This window comes from Chroicocephalus ridibundus, chromosome 1 (genome assembly GCF_963924245.1).
Source record: "Chroicocephalus ridibundus chromosome 1, bChrRid1.1, whole genome shotgun sequence".
In the NCBI taxonomy this organism is placed as follows: domain Eukaryota; kingdom Metazoa; phylum Chordata; class Aves; order Charadriiformes; family Laridae; genus Chroicocephalus; species Chroicocephalus ridibundus.
The window spans coordinates 154,348,289-154,365,719 of NC_086284.1; the positions used below are offsets into that span (position 1 = coordinate 154,348,289).

General features: G+C 47.7%; 1 protein-coding gene across 1 annotated transcript in view; it reads right to left on the reverse strand.

Annotated features, from left to right (window-relative positions):
- OVCH1 (ovochymase 1) overlaps window positions 1–17,431 on the reverse strand; it is a 33,267-nt gene that overhangs the window by 14,927 nt on the left and 909 nt on the right. Inside the window, 14 exon segments of the mRNA XM_063323991.1 lie at window positions 136–208; window positions 621–755; window positions 876–930; window positions 1,274–1,342; window positions 3,687–3,780; window positions 4,815–4,945; window positions 6,138–6,258; window positions 6,391–6,438; window positions 9,381–9,463; window positions 9,466–9,528; window positions 10,481–10,510; window positions 12,880–12,947; window positions 13,039–13,053; window positions 15,612–15,709. Of these exon segments, the coding sequence (XP_063180061.1) occupies window positions 136–208; window positions 621–755; window positions 876–930; window positions 1,274–1,342; window positions 3,687–3,780; window positions 4,815–4,945; window positions 6,138–6,258; window positions 6,391–6,438; window positions 9,381–9,463; window positions 9,466–9,528; window positions 10,481–10,510; window positions 12,880–12,947; window positions 13,039–13,053; window positions 15,612–15,709 (1,083 nt within the window).

Below are 17,431 nucleotides of genomic sequence, written 5' to 3' on the forward strand. Positions count from 1 at the left end.
CACTCCTCAACCTTTGCTACATATCAGCCTTGCTGTCAACACTGTTTTATCTGTGCAGATAGATCTGGTTTGAGAAATATTGTAGGGGCAAATACACCAAAGTCAACATTTTTAATGGTATTGCTTGGTTTTTACCTGTTCTGTTGACTCTCTCAGGGCTTTACCGTGGTCTCCTACTGTCACAGTCCAGTGCAAGGGTTTATTTGATCTGTATAATGAAAGCAAACATATTGGAGCTACTTACAGTCAGCCACACAGCTTCCTTATTCAGCAGTCATACCTCCCTTCTGGCTCTTCTCTAATTAGCCACTTATTCCCAGGACTGCTGAGCAAGAGCTTCTCACCACAACAAATGCATTGCATCAGTTCTGGCTTTGCTACAGCTCTGAGAGCAGACAGTCCAATTAACTTTAATGGATCTCCTACAAGCAAGACCAAACAGTTGCCTTCTCTAAAATCAGTGCTCATGGAGGAAGGGCAGAAGGAAGGTTTCGTAGAGGACATGAAGGTGTGAATATAATTTATAGCTCTCCAGCTCTTTGTGGCCCAGCCCGGAGGAGCAGGAGGAGAACACAGCATGCGGAGAGGAGCAAGAGGTGGCCTGGAGACCTGCTGGTCACACTCAAAGCTGCACACAGTGGGCAACTGTCAGCAGCCACGTAGGGCTGATGACAGCCCCATCACACTGGTAGTCTCCAAGGAACTTCAGGGTGGCACGCCATGGCCAACAGTGAGGACAGGCTTCCTCAGCCCCACTAACGTGTTTGAACAACCGCTAAGGACTAACCAGGTGAAGGCCACAGGTGTGTGCAAGAGAGCCAGAAAACTAATCATACCTTCACAGGCAAGGTTCTTCTTTTCCTAGATGACCTCACACGGTCGATACAGCAAGGCCAAACGTGCAGGAGAGAGCAAAGTCATCTGCTCTGTCTGGAAGTGGTGGGGGAAAGAAAAACAGATACACAAAACCTTGAATCCTAAGGAGGTGAGCACTTCAGAGAGCAAACAAGGCTCGGACACTGAAAGTAGGTTTCTCCCATCCTCTACCCTGTGTCCCCGCTGCCAATAGGAAGTGCATGCAAACAGAGTGGAGAGGATGTACCACATGTATGAAAGTGAGAAATGGGGCACCTGCCTATCATTCTCATCCACACAAGAAGTGCATAAAAGGGGACCTGAGGTCAGAAAGCATCTGTCTCACTGCATAATCCTCTTATATGTTAGAAGAAAGCTCCTCAGACCAGATCAACTGAGCAGAATTTAATTTCTTTACCTAAGGGGACATCCTTCAGCGGCAACATCGGTGCAGTAGTTAATCTTGAATCTTCTCTTCCTGCCTCCTCTGCAACAGAGGAAATAAGAGTTAGCTCTGACTTTGGTGGATGGCTCTGGCTTGTCTCCTAAAAAAAAAAAAAGTCCCCGCTCTGGAAGGGAAAAGTTATTCATCCCCCTCAAGCAGCAGCTGGCACATACATTCATGAAAGCAGAAAGCAACAATAGCAGACTAGCCCTCAGGATCAAGATTCTCCTCTATAATGAGATTTTCAAGGGGAACATCAAGCCGACAGAATTAACAAGGCTGCTTATTTCAGGTAACAGGAGTTAGTCATCTCATTTCTCAGTGAGAAAAAAAAATGAATTTGATTGATTCATCTCCCTTATTCAGGGAAGGGAGCTCTGCTACAAGTAACTACTTGGTTCTGAAGTTACCTTGACAGAATTCAGCAGGATTAGCCTAAAAAATAAGCTCAGGTGTCTAAGAATAGCTGCAGATGATGCAGACATTGTTAGACACGACAAGCATCTCTCTACTAATCTGAACGAACAAAAGTGAGCCAAGCTCTGAACCCTCTAAAAACTGTTCTCCCCATCAAAGTGTACCAGCATGGTATTCCCTGGACTCAGCACTGGTTTGGGAGCTGAGAATCCACAGAGGTTAGCTGTGGGAATGAACAAGAAGCTGTATTACTAAAATGAGAAGTGTCATCCTGTAAGCACTTGTGGCTTTAGCTGATCTAGGTTTCTAAAAAGCCGAAGTCCTAGAGTCTTGGTGACTTTCTGATTAAAACAAGAATTTTGCAGAAGAGGTGCCTGCAAAGCAATGTCAATCAGTGACATCAGTAAGCAATAACAGCCAGAACTGATCTACTACAGTTATGCCACAGGTACACAAAAGTAATCCTAATTTTCTCATAGTGGAATTACAAGTAATCTTCAACAGGCAGTGTGAATACCCTTCATCGCGCAAAACCCCCACACCTGAGAATTGTATTTGCCCTCACTGATGGGTGCAAGCAAAGTCTCTCCTGATTGGTTTACACGTACAGATTGAGGACCTAGAGAACAGCTGTTAAGACTTTTCTTCCTATTGAGAGCATTCAGTTTGAATAGCATCTGGATGTCCCGTAATTGCAGCTGGATGGGAAGCTTGCACTTTATTCCAGAGGAGCTTTCCTGTAGGAATCTGAATTTCTGATGGCAAAGCTGTGCTGGAAAGCATCAAGTGAAACACTGTGGGATGCTGAAAGCTCTCCCCTGAAAGACTCCAGATCCAAATTTGTCAGCTTTCTTCCCCCCACTTCAATACTCCTTTCCAATGGAAACCAGATTTCTTTTCAAGGAAACTGTAGTGTTAATACTTATTCAGCATTTGGTAAACATGCAACTAAATTACCACCACAAAATAGGTGGGGGAAAAATAGAAGTGGTTTGCCAAAGATCACTTCTCAATGCCAAACCCAGAACAGTTCAAGCCTCTTACCCACCTTATTCGGTGTAAAGAAAAGAGCATCAGCCCCTCATCACTCTGTCTTTTGGTTCACATACAAGCCTGTAAAGAGGTAGCCAGAATTCAACTCAAATATCTTCACTTCTGAGCACCAGATTGCTTTTCACCTTAAGAGTAGACACCAAGCTCTGCTAAAGTGAATGTGGTGCCTGGAAGCTGTTTTTTTTTTTAAAAAAAGCTGGGGTGTTACAACATGCCTTCATTTGGTCCAAGAAGGAGAAACATCTGGAAATACAGATGTTTAAAAAAGGGAAGTTAAGAACATTTATTTCACTAAAGTTAAAGTTTTTTATATTGAAAAAAACGGAAGCAGATTTAAAGCGAGGAATTAAAAAAATATTTCCTTTTGAAAGTGTGGGAAAGCAATGCCTCAGGTTAGCAATTTTTCATTAATGAGATTCCAAGAGAATTAGTTCAATTCATAAAGAATTCGTATCCATTTCAGTGGAATTAGACACCCATTGACAACTGCTCCTTCGCCCTGCCTTACTTTGAACATTTGTCGTCTTTAGCGACACTTTGAGCTAAATTGCTCTCGCTCTCTCCTTTGATAGAGAGGTGCAGAGCGGAGGCCTGATCCGGCAGCTCACACTTGTGTGCTCTCCTGGCTCTGGAGCAGAGCATGACCCACGGTCCTACATCCAGCCCCGCAACACCAGGCGGCTCTCCATGACAAAGCACAGCCTTGGACCAGGATGTGAGATCTCCAGTGCCAAGGGTGCACCCGGCCGCATCATGATGGGCAAGACAGACGGGTAAGACTCAAGGCTACGGTAGAAGCCCTTACATTGCCCTTTCAGTGGTACTGAGTAGCATGTTACCATGGTGTATTTTGGTGATTAAACACACCTGTTTCCACAGGGATTTCTTATTTAAGTCTGAAACGATTAGTGCTCACCCAACTGGTTTTCTTCTTCTTCATCACCATAAAGAGTAACTGCATCATAAATGCAGCCCAGGCTAAGTTCCACAGCAAAGTCTTCAAACTTCAGCTGCAAAGCAGACAAGCAAGAGGGAATCATCAAGATTGAAACACTTAACCTTATTAAGCAAGGGCTGGAGAAAAGCTAGGTTTTGGAAGAGTTTGGCCATGGCTTCCCTTGGTGAGTGTGGCACAATTTGCATCAAAAGAGTCTATTTGCAATCTTGTCCTGACTGCTCCTTCCTGTGCGGGGCTACAGACAGGCCTGCAGAGGATGAGGCTGGCCCAAGCTTTGCTTTAAGGCATTTCAACTGTCATCACCAATCACAACACTCAACGCCTTGTACTTCTGAACGGTCAGTGTCCCATACGGAGCACCCTTCCAAGAGCTTTTCCTTCAAGCATGGAGAGCGGGTGATTTTTCCTTTGTTTGTTTTGTTTTTAATCCAGACGACAAGTTTTCATGCCAACAGAGCAGCGGCAACCCAAGCAACAGGTCTGCGTACCCTTCAGCATCCCTAGGTTTAACGCTGGTTTTCCAGCCCTTCGCCAAGGCAGCAGGGGAGGAGAGACGTTCCTGCTTTGAACAATGTAAATGGCAACGTGACTCACCGTGGGCTGGGACGAGCTTGGTGGGGTGCTTGCTGCACACAAGCAGCAACAGGCAATAAAGAGTGATGCTGGTGCTATGAGTGGGAACTATTATCAGACAGCCCATGCACAAAGAGAAGCAGACACTTTCATATAAGGAGTAGCCTGGCAGGTTTTGACACTGCCTTGAGGAAAAGGCTGACTGTATTGTTTGCACCACCCTCTCTACCTTCACTTTACCCTCAAATCTGTGATGGACTTCAAGATAAAGCTATCCTGAAATGAGATTGGTGCCTACAGACTTTGAGCGCTTACAACAGTCACAGCCCCTCCATACATGAGTTTGGAGGTGATGTCTAATTGACAAAATATGCCCCGCAAAGAATCAGTGACCTAGAAACCTTGCAATTTACAGTCTTGCGTGTCACAGATGTTTCTGGCAGGATTTTATTGAATCGCTCACCTGAACAGTTCTTAGTGCAGAGGTTTAAGTGCAGTTTCTCCTTTTATTACCTTTATGACATACTCTGCTGGAGCCTCAATGAGCCAGTGGCACTTCGTGTTCCTGGGATACAAGCCAGGGTAATTAGCAGTATCAATCTTCCCCTCTTCCACTAACATTGCGACACTCCCACAGCCCAAACCTGCAATACGCAGACAAGAAAGAAGACAATTGAACAGATGGGATTATACGGTACTTTTAATGAACTCAAATCAACAACTTGACTTTTAAGGAACCCAGGCACACTAAGGATAGTTATTAGTTTAAGGAGGTCAGAAAGGAGAGGAGAGGGGTTTCTACAGCATCATCGAGGTCAACTGCTTCAGAGTTGTTACGACTGTGAAAGTGAGTCGTAACACTCACTGTGAAAGTTGAAGCTGCATCCAGCGTTGCTCCCATCAGAAACAAATATAACGGTGACCTGTTCCAACTGGCAGCAGAGGGGCCAGCAAGACATCCCCGCAGGATTTATCTGAGGGAGACAAGGAGCTGGTGGTAAGAGCGGGCTGAACATACATACATTTATTCAGGCAAATCTGGCAATGGTTCGTTAGGTTAGATCCCATTGGGAAGGTCTCTTCCCACACTGAATGGAGAGACTGTTTGGCTTTTATTGCCTATTAAACGTTTAGAGGCGGTACAGAGAAATTAAGGGGATGGGACTTCATCCAAAACAACCGCATGAACAACCAAATATTCCTAGAGGATTAATTGCATGGACTAAGGATTAACATTATTATCAACACATTGTCATTAGTACTAAGTTAGAGTGGAGAGGCAGCTAGTATTTGCAGGAAATTTTTATTCTCTATCGGTTCAGTATTAAGCACATCTTACTGAGGGACAACAAGCCACATTTCTTTTAGTGTCATCTGTACAGTTACCCAGTAATCTGCATGCTTGTTGGGCCCTATAACCAAATTTGAACCAAAGAAGAGCCAGCCTTTGAGCTACTTTTCCAACACACAAGACACTGGCCTTGCTAATATGTTGGAAACTCATCTGGACATGCACCAGCTAAGCAAGGCTAAGCCCTTGGTTTACTCTGATACCCAGGGTCTTTAAGAGTAAAATAAGTATACTGGAGAAAAGACAGAGGGGGCACAGAATTACATACAGCTGAAATACATTTTTGAGATGCCCACCACAGTGCACTAGATCCCAGCAAAAATATGAACGTGTCCCTCAGTCCCACCTGCCCTGCTCCATTTGGGTTGTTGTCTCTAGCTCTTTACAGTCACAGTGCAAAATACAAAAGGCTTCTCAAAAGTCAGCTAGAATCGCTGTTCTTCGTGACAATGAAGTAACCCTCACTCCAAGGCACCCAGTCCTACAGATCGGCTCTCTTCTGTTCAAATAGAGGGACACACAGTCAAGGTCACATCCCATTTGGTACTCTACATCTAATTCGGTGAAGCGTATCACAATGGTTTTGTCCTCTGGCACTGTTATGTTCTAAGTGCAAACGATAGTAAAGGCACATATCTGCACGGCTGAGCTTAGTCCTCATCAGTCCCACGGTGGGCTGGGAGTCTCCAGCAACTGCTTTCCTGCAAGCACGCACCAGAAGCAGACAACTAATGTCACCAGCTCCACCTGGTAAATTTTATCATCTTCCCCCTTCGTATAAGCCATCTGTGAAGAGAGTTACCAAAAGCAGAGGACCACTGTGAATTTGCTCTGCACTAGGTGGGGACTGGCGCTTCCTTACAGCAGTGACAGCTTTGTGCTGTGTGACTGACACGCCGCCAGCCCAGTCCATCTCATTCCCCTGCCTCCTGCAGGAACTGAAAGCTTCTTTGTGTGAGCTGACATCGATATGGCCAGAGCAAAAGATCAAAGGTACAACAGATCTCTAGCCAGACGCAGCCATTTCATGAGTGTGGCTCATGCAGAATGTCTTAGAAATAGACTTTGTGTCTTCCTGCCTTCCCCCACAACATTATCCTGCCCAGCGAGCGTAGCTGCGGATTTGCATTGCAGGGAACAAACAGCTCTTGTTATCCGGACACTGCCGAGAGTGGTGCCCAGGCCAGCGGCGGTCAGGGCTTCTGAGTCTTGGGAAACACTTCAGTGGGTGCTCCAAGGAAAATTCGGTGTTTGAAGGCTACGACCAAACTACAGTTACCTGGTGTCAAGGTAACAAGGTATCCTCCGAAGCCTGCCGGTACTGGACGTGGCCACTTTCTCCAAAGAGCTGGGGTGCCCTTGGGAACTACACTCCGCACAGCAGCCAGGGAGACAAAAGGGGTTGTATGGGGTATTGCAGTACAGGCAATATCGGTGAAGGCACAGGCTACGGCACTGCAGTTGTTTCAAACACAAAGTGCTTGACATGCAGCTGAGAGAAGCCTCAGATGAGAGCACAGAACTTCTTTCCCAAAGTCCTACTTAAAAAAAATCCCCAAACTTTCAGGAGTTGTCCCACCGACACAGCGGGCCCACATTCAGTTCAGCCTGCTAAGGGCTGACGTGGCTACTCCAAGCTCATTTTTAATGAAGCACACCACTTTTATGTTGGCCTCCCCTTCATCTTCTATAGGCATTTGGTCTGCCTGGATCCCGATAACTCTGCTTCGCAAAGGGTAGTGCACCCACTTTGTAGCCACGTGGCTTCTGCTCCTTGCAGTCACTGCTCCCAATTAAGAGGCACCTTCTTAGCTGCAGACAGTCCCCTTTTGAAAGCATAATCATTAAGAATCCCTAGCAAAGCCATAATAGGCTGGGTATTAGTTAATACTGACACCTCAACTTTGATGGCTATGACAGAAATAACACCATCTCTTTAATAACTTTCATTAGCCCTGTGATCAGCTGCACAGAAAAATACAAGTGGCTGGCAGGGAGTCGCTAGACCTGTGCCTAGCTATAAAAGGCACTTCTGATAAACCACTAAAACTGGAGCTCTTAATACGGTGCCCCTCTTCTCATGTGCATTCACAGTTGTATTTGATGAGGAGATAACCCCTGATCGATCCCGCACGCCGTTTCAGGAGCACAACAGCAGTTCAGATCTCGAGCTGGCAGGTACTCAAAGCAGGCTTTTATGAGAGCAGGGCTGGTATGCAGCACTCAGGGGACACCTCGCCAAGCTGGAAGGGCTGCATTCAGCCAGAAAGTCAGCAGCTTGAGTAGCCTTCTGCTTTTCCATGCCCATTTAGGGGATGCATGGGTCAGACCTGCTATTATAACCAGGTTTCTGAAGGGGGACTTATCTATTTAAACTTTTGGTTTTGCCATCCCAAAATAAAAGATAATATACCTTGTTGCTGATGCAGTCGCTGGAAATTAAACAGAACTGCTGTGGGTGGAGGGAGGCAGCAATAACAGGGCAATTTGGATCCCTATGGTGCTAAACAGGAGAGGAAAAACCCTCCCAGTAGTCATACCTACCCTGGTGTCATGTGCTGGGCAATGAAGTCCACAAAGACAGACACATGTGAGAAGACGCCTGGTGAGCCCTGGGCTGTGGTGCTTCTCTTGAGGGTATCCCATCCTCTGGCACAACTGATGCCCCAGGACACCACACTAGCCAGAGCTCAGGTGCCACCAGTCCTCAGACACACAAGGGGACCTCCAGAGTCAGCCTGTCCAAACACCATTCGGGGAGGAAAGGTGCCATTTATTCCTGTGCCTGCAGCCCCGACCTTTGATGGTGTTGCATGACAGGCCAGCTCTACTGCAGAAGCAAACACAACCTGACTCGCTTCTCCCCAGTCACAGGGGCCTGGCACCATCCCTGCTCATTCAGCTGTGCTTGTTTAATCTAAAACGCACCAATCTAAGTTCTGTTCTTTCACTTCCCTGATCTGACTTGCAGTTTGGCAACCTGCCCTTCCCTGTACACAAACCCCTTTTTTCCCCCTGAAGAATGTAAAAATGAAAGCCTTGTCACCAACAACAGGCGCAGCACTGCTTTGAAAACGTTCACGCAAGGTATGACAGAGGGCAGGGAGCTTCCCAAGCTACTGTTTGGTTCAAAACCAAAAAATATTCATGCAAGCACACCCCAAGGAGACTAGCAACAGCTTGGTCAGCAGCCTTCCCTAGGGCAGGGCAAGACTGGCCCCAATCACACTGTTAGGACTAGCAGAGAAGTGTTCGGCACTGAGCAAACTCCTCTCTGGCAGCCCATTGCCCAGTGGGACTGCCTGAGCGAAGATATCAGGAGGCTTGAGGGTATGTAAGGGGACATTAAGGGAGAGGTGGGAACTGCCTTCTTTCCAACCTCCTGGCAGCATTGCCTTGGAGTCCCACCACTGAAGGTCCCCACCCCTGTTTTCAGCAGAGGTGGTGGCACTCGCATGCAGAGATGGAGGTCCTGCTGTTAGCAGTGCCCAGGGCAGGTCTAGGCAAGGGGTCAGTCATGCTTCAATCTGCTGCTCACACCCATATGCCCACCCACAAAAGAATCCTCCTGCCTTTAGTATGCTGAAGCTCCTTGTAAAACCCTCGCTTAGCGAAGTGTTGACAGCACTGTCAGAGCTGCTTCTTCCCTTTCTCCCCAGGGGAGATGGTTTTCAGGTGGATAGGACAAGTCTGCTGCCCAGCAGGAGCCAGAGCGGACAAGCTGTTACCCTGCATGCATTCCCTCCCACTGTTGGGAAGCCAGCACGCAGCATGGAGCTCCTCACCAGCGGCAGATTCAAGCCCCCCAGCTGCAGGTCTGGCTGTCCATAAGGGGCAGCTCCACCTCCTGCAGGATGGGAGCCAGCACCTCAGCCACTGCTGGAGCAATCAAGCCACACCCAGCATCTGCAAGACAGCTTGCCCCTCTGGCTGAAAGATAGCCAACAGCCCTGTCACCTGGGAGCCACATCCACCCCTTCCCCAACACCCCAGCATGAGCAGCTGGTTGGTCCCACACCAGTTGCCTGCCTGGGCTGGAGATGTTTTGAAGCAGTTTGGGATCACCAAGGAGAGGCACCCAGCTAGGCGGGTAACGCATTGGTTTTCCCCCAGACAGTGCCTCAAAAGAGGGTTGGAGAGGATCATTCCCCTGCAAGTTGGACAGCAGACATTGATTTCTTCTCCTGAGCACCACACTACAGGGCTGGAGACCTTCAGGGGCCAGGACGAAGCCCCCAGCAAGCTGCTGGTGGTGTGAGAGACCAGCCCTGGCTGGGAGACAGCATGTGATCTGCTGGGAGGGCTGCTGGGGAGTGGGGGACAGGCAAGTCTCCTCTACTGTGGATGAGCCCCAAACCACTAGGGATGTAAAAATAAAAAGCAACATTCAGAGACATTCTCATGTCCTTTGAAGTGCAATTCCTTTGAGGGAACAACCTCTGGTATGTAGGAGAGAGTATAAAAGAGCATACATTTTTACATACAAGGGAACTATTCCCACTTTTGTAACACCTTGTAAGGACGGCTCAGCTTGTGAGAGGCTCCGATACGCACACATGAATATGCACAGCAGCACTGCAAAGTGCAACCTTCCCTAATGTGCTCCAAGGTCCCACGCTGCAGGAAAACGCTGACCTGCACATCCCTACAGGAGCTGGTCCTCTGACAAGCAGAGGAGACCTGGTGAGCAAAGGCATACTTGAACTTTCCATCTGGCAGGAGTCACCTTCTCTTGCATTTCTGTTTCTGAAAGAAAGTGGCTCCTTTCCCTTATCCATCACCCTTTATTCCTGCAACTGCGACCAGAAGACCCTGACATTCGACTCACCCTCAGACACCTTATCCCAGCCACTAGCCACTCACGGTGTCCCAAACTGGAAGTCTTCGTCCCTGTGGGGAAGGCAGATGGGCCGAATCTCATCTCCCTGCAGAGGAAAGGGTACATAAGCATAAATGAGCTCACAAACCCCGTGCTTCCGGGAGCATGTATGATTTACAGGCACAAACAGCATCCTTCAAGTCACAGTGCTCCATTTCTCCCCTTCCAAAAACGTCACAGTCACATGTGGGTATCCATAAAATGGGAATACAATCTGAAGTTAGTCACATGCAATTGAATTATACATGAGGCAAATTCAGAGAGAGAGATCAGAAAGATTGTTAGCTATCTTTGAATGTTAACTTAAGCGGAAGGATACTTAGGAAGGGGACAAAAGAAGAGGGAGAACAGCATGGCAGAGATGAGGAGACCGGGCTGCCCGTGTCAGTCTCATATAGTGTGGGAACAGGCCAGCGCTTGTGAGAAACTCCTTACATCATTCTCCCCAAAGACCGGTGCTGATCAGATCAGAGGAGTTACGCAGGACATGAAAAACTCAGAAGATTCAGCTCCATTCAATCCAGACTCGCATTGGTTAGTTTTCCCTTGATAATGGGAAAAAAACCCACATCACAGTTCTCCTTGGCTGCCTTGACGGGGCATTGGCAGTGCCCAGCCTTCAGAAGGGCTAAGCAGGGAGCCCTGTAGTTTCCTCAAGGGTTGTCCGTGTGACTTTTATGATGCCAAGCAGAGACACACCTGCTCAGCCACAGAGCACAGGCACACAGGCAGCCCTCAAGCAGCCCTCCTCATGCTGCCTGCCAGGATGTCTGAGCCCTGAAATGAACATTTCTTGGGTCTTATTTCCCTTATGCCTGTCATTATGGGCAAACTGTAAGGCTATCACTGCCCGAGCCAGTGATTTGAGACATGACAGTGACAGAAGGTTATTTTATGTTGGCCAATCTGCCATCTGATGGTCACAGGCGGTCATGGCCAGTTGGCTGTAACCCATTGTAGCTCTGTACAACTCAGGGAATTGCCTTGGAAAAGCTTAGGAAGTTAGAGGCTTGTGCCACTTCCCTCATGCCGAGACCCTAAAATTACCTCCAGAGGCTTTTTGCCTTTGTCTGCAGAAGTACTTGGAGCGAGCAGGTTTTAATCCAGCCTGCTCCTCTGTGGGCAGGACCCTTGCAGCACACTGCTAATAGCCCAGGGCCATGGCCAAGAGGAAGCTGATGGCTTTCCCGCAGCTAGCCAAGAGCTAGTGTTGGCACAACGGGGTTGAAGAAATCCACGCTGGTGCAGCTTGTACAAGGAGAGCACAAGGGAACACAGGAATCTGGTGCATGAAGAAAGCACTGGTATATCCAGAGCACAGACCCTGACTGAGGGATAGGACAAGAATTAACTCAATTGTGTTACTAGAACATCTCTCTTATGAAGAAAGACTGAGGGACTTGTGTCTTTTCAGTCTGGAAAAAAGACAGCTGAGGAGGGATCTTATCAATGCTTATAAATACTTAAAGGGTGGGTGTCAGGAGGATGGGGCCAGGCTCTTTTCAGTGGTGCCCAGGGACAGGGCAAGAGGTAACAGGCACAAACTTGAGCATAGGAAGTTCCGTCTAAACATGAGGAAGAACTTCTTTCCTTTGAGGGTGGCAGAGCACTGGCACAGGCTGCCCAGAGAGGTGGTGGAGTCTCCGTCTCTGGAGACGTTCAAAACCCACCTGGACGCGTTCCTGTGCAACCTGCTCTAGGTGACCCTGCTCTGGCAGGGGGGTCGGACTAGATGATCTCCAGAGGTCCCTTCCAACCCCTACCATTCTGTGATTCTGTGGAAGGAAGAGGGGTGTTTTTTTCTGGACCAGCACATCAGATGAGGTCTTTGCCTGCGTAAAGCACCCTCCCACAGCAGCAGCTCATCCCCCTGGGCTCCTGCTTACCACACTGGGCTGGGTGCTGCACGTGGAGCAGGGCCATGTTGCAATCCATGGTTGAACGTAGAGTGGACGATGACACGTGAGACAAGGATGCTCAGCTCCTGCCTGTCTGCCCGCTGGAGGAGACGCTCCTGCACTGTCACCACCAGGCTCTTCAGGAGTTTCCTGATGTAAAAAAACCAAAACAATGCCAGGTTGATGAGGGAAGGGGCTGCTGCCACAAACCAAATTTTTGTTTTTCCCTCTGCAATTTCCTGTCCTGACACTCAGCCTGCAACCCCACAGTGTGCTCCCACCCTGGGAACTGGGGCTGGTCTTCACTAACTGGACTTACAGCGGGGCTGATTTCACATTCGCAGCAATGCAGAGGATCCCCTGAGCTCCAGCTGGAAAAGCCAGACTTGCTTTTAAATGGATAAATAGGCTTCTTGTTTCATCTGTTATCCATCAAGCCGCTGTTCATACCTGGGCAGCACAGAGCAGCCAGGAGGCCAGGGGAGGTGCCAGCAGATTTCATTGCCGCCAGCTCAGTACTGGGAAAAGGACAGTTTATCTTCTGACTTGGGGCCCCCCGAACTCCTGTGCCGTTTTTGGCCTTGAAACATCAAGCTCAGCCCTTGTTACCTGCAGTCTGGGATCCTAAAAGACACATGAGAAGCCTTAAAAGCAATGGGAACTGGCTGCCAAAGTAATTTTGGCCCCATAAATCCTCCTTTCTAATGTTGTTATCAGCGCATTTAGGAGATGAAGCAGAGGCCCACATTTAAAAGGTTCACAATTATTTTAAGCAGCTACATGTAGTTTAAATTAGCACTAGACAAGTGTATGCCCATTATGGTTTTTCCTGCATATTTTATAAGCAATATAATGTTACAGTTAGACTTCGAGCAATCAGCTCCAACAGTCAAAACACCTTTCAGTATTTCTTTTAGCAATTAGGTAGATAGCTACGCTATCACAGCGGAGATACCCAGTAAACAGGCGGGCAGCAGACCCCACCTTTAGCAAACCAGATCTTCACTAAAGAAGTTTTTTCTCCTCTAGAGACCCAACAAGCGCACTGGGGTGCAGGGTGGGATAGTTTTGGACCCAATGGGAGACATGAACTGGGTTCATTGATCCGGCCGGTACCAGGCACTGTGAGAGACACCCACAGGAGCTGCAGAACTCGTCTGCGTTTCGGCTGTCAGCATTTCCCATTACCAATTCTCACAGCACAGGGCGCAACACAGAAGCGAGTTCGTCTGGAGATCTTTGCAATTAGGGCTGATTAAAGGTCTGCCTGAATTATTATCAAAATAGGACAAAACCCAGACATGAAGCCTTTTCTCTCCAGACTTTGCTCACTAGAGAGTCCAAGAAACCCCAGTGCCCAGACAAGAGCTTTGAAGTCTGTTCATTGCTGATTTGCAGTAGTTTTATAGATTCTTTTCAAACCCCTGCCCTCATTCTCTTCTCCAACCTCCATGGTGTTACCTGAAATAAAAGCCCTCGAAACCAAAAGTAGTTTAGAGAGGAGATATTGCTTTATTCGACATCGGGTGCTAGGGGGAAAAACCCACAAATCTAGCACATCTTACCGGGGATATTCACCCATTATTTACACACAAAATATTCCCATAATTCCACCTACCTAATACATAACTCCACCTAGGCTTACATATTCATTAGGACGACTGAATAGTCTTTCTGCACACGGGTATCAAATTTTGCTGCGTCGACAAAACACTTCTGCGCAAGCGTGAGTGTCTCAGTGGTCGTTTGGGTAAGGAGACCATTCCTCACATTATCCTTTTAAGGTATTGAGTCATCTCAGGACAGTAAAAGTTTACTGTAAGTTTGCCCACTTCTTGAAGATAATAAGGATGTTCTCCAAAGTAGCCACAACTCTATCCTAATTGGTGTAGGAGTACATACCTGACATATAAAAGAACCTTGAAGTGATTAACTGCTTATTATTCCATCCTTGGTGATTAACTGCTTCTGATTGTCTCCTCATTATCACTATCTGTAACATCAGCTCAGTGACTAACTATTTTTACATAGTAAGAAGGTCAGTAATTAGCTATTTTCTCACACAGTAAGAAGGTTAGTGAGAAACAATTATTTTAGAAACAAAGCAGAGGCCTGTCTTTGGTAACAATTGGATTGCACCCCTTCGTGAAAGTCCGACTGCTGTGAATTACCACCACCCTATTCTACCCATACGTCCTTTGGAGATAGCAAGTCCAGGCAGCCTGGCATGAGGGGGCTGGTAGGCACACACTTTATTACTTTTTTTCCACTCAGGGAAACCCTTCCTTTAATTTCTAATCACTTTCAGCCATAAGTAACAGACCGACTAATGGCACAGCTCAGCTTTAACCTCAGGAGGCTGTTTACTGGAACTGGAAAGTTCCTGTACTTCCCAGCAATGCCTGCCACCGGGAGTGCCTGGCAATGCAAATGCTGCAGTGATGGGAACATAGGAACAGCATTGGCAGGATAAGACCGGAGAATAAAAGCACCGGATAGTTTTGCACTGAAGAGAGAAACAAGGAGGTGCCTCATTATCAAGGTTAATCTTGCACACTGAAATTTTTATACCATAGCAACTTTCTCATTATTCAACATCAGTCCTCAAAAATGATGCTCATGTTGAGCAAGAAACAGATGTGAAGCTGACTGGTCTGCAATTACATTATAATGGATTATAAAAGGGCTGGCAAAGGGGCCACTTATATCCTTTTCCCTGCCCATTAAGAGGTCCGTAGCATGACCTGTAAAGCTGGTCTTGCATTAAAAGTACAGAAGCCAATGTGACTGCTAAGAGTAATGGGACAGTTGCCAGGGCTGCCTTACCAGGAAGCTGCAGCGCTTCTCCTGCTGCCTCAGAAATGCTCCTCTGGTCTTTGCGCTGAACAGGACATGTGAATTTGATTTGCAATCTCCCTGCATGGGGGAGCCCTCTCCCCAGGCTTTGGGGAGAAACACGCAGAGACCCAGCAAGAGCAAGCGGGGTGCTGGGGGTGCGCAAGTTGCTTGAGGACCCATGGCAGATCTGACTGTGGCAGAGCACTGGCACCATTCAGCCCCAGAGTGGATATTTCCTTCCCTGACTGGGACGTCACACCTGGGCCCAGGAGCTCCCCGTGTCCTAAGAGGGACTTCTCCTGCAAGAGGTGTCAAGAGTGGGTGAGGAGGTCAGGCTGACTTACTGCTCCAGGTTGACGACACAGTGAGCAGCAGTAATAACCACATCTCCTCAGACCAGACCGCCACCACAGTAATGGAAAAGGCCCAATTCGAGGGACACCTTCACAGAAAAGGTCAGGTATGTTTTGAGATGAGGTGACTCCTGTTTCCTCCCAAAATGTGAAATAACAAAGATCAGCCCAGCCTGGGAAACAACTTTTGCCTCCCAGTATTAGTGTGTGGGATGCCCAGCTGCCTGGAGGCTTGAGGAGTCACTTCCAAGCCCTGGCTGACCCTTGGTAGTCACCTTCAGCCCCAGCAGTGCATGAGAAGAATGAGATCCTGGAGCATCCCGAAACCGAGGGGACTGGACAGACATCTCAATCCTCCTCTTTGCCTTCCTGAGCTTCCAGAGCTTGATCCATCCCCCTGACCCCAGCACCCTACCCTCTCCCTACACCACCCCCTGGCTTTGCCTTCCTGCTACTATCTGCATAGATTTTCAAGCTGCTGCATGTGCAGGGACTGTGTTTTGGGGAGAGGGAGGTGGCAAATACTGTTTGCCACAGGTGCCAGCGTTTGCTCTGGCAACACACAAACAAATAGACCTTTTCTATAATAGAACCATGCCCTGCTCAGTTACTCGTAAGGCATCATCCCACAGTCCTTGCTCTGTGCTTGTCCTTATGTCAACACAAACCACCAGGCAAGGTAACTTTCCTCTGCAACAGGGGACCAGGGAGGCGCCCTCCCTTCCAACCTCTACAGCCTCTTTCTATACCATAAACCCCAGCAAATCCTCATCTGTGCACACCACAAAAGCTCTGCAGCTGCATTAGCTCACACCAGCCAGAGATCTCATCTCAACTATTAGATCACCTCATTCTTTCCTGTTTTGGGAGGGGAGTCAGCCTGGGAAGCTAGGTAAGAAGGACTTTTAGTCCAACATCCACTCCTGAGCTAGCAGCGTTCAGTGACTTGAGGATGAAAGAGAGATGCTCCTGCCTCTCCTCCCCCTTCCCCAGGGAAAAGGCAGCGTACTGCAACACAGACCTGCCAGGGATGTCCCCCAGACACCAACTCTCTCCCACCAATGATTCAATTCAAGAGAAGAATCCCAGCTGCAGAGCATCCTCTGGGCTCTTCAGGTCAACGGGATGAACTTCACACTTCAGGCCTACACAGAAGACAGAAACAAGAGTGTTTTGCAGTGAGACAATCCCCCACATGCTCAGATGCATCACCTCAGGCTCTTCTGGGACAAATCCGAGGTGTCACAGCTTTCCCAGCCTCAAGGCAATTATATGGCGATAAATGAAAACACATGGAAACTGCATTTCTTGATAAGAAGCTGATGTGTGCAAAGCTGAGGTCTCCTGTAAGGTACTTTGATGATGTGTGTGCACAGTCATAAAAAAAGAAAATTTAGATTTAATCCAGGAGACTAATTATTCTTAATTAAATGCAACTGGGACTTACAAAATTAAGTAACAAGTGCAACAGGTTACAATGATGCCACCAGACTTTACTCAAAGTTTATTATTTCAAGGCTTCCATACCTTAAGTGCCCTGGTGCACTTAACCTGAGCAAGTAAAGTCATGAAAGACATTGTCTCTGAACTGATAGAGTTCTGCTGGCCCAGCCCTTGCTCTTGGCTTTGGTCTGAAATACATCACAAGGAGACAGAGCTTTCTCACATCACTTTTGGCACCGATTGTACCTTAGAAACATGGACAATGAGCAGGGGGAAAGTTTGACTTACAGCAGGGTCCAGCTGGGGGTGTCTGGCTCTGATTAAGTTTTAGATGCTTCACTGAACTGTGCAGTTTGAGATAAATTTGT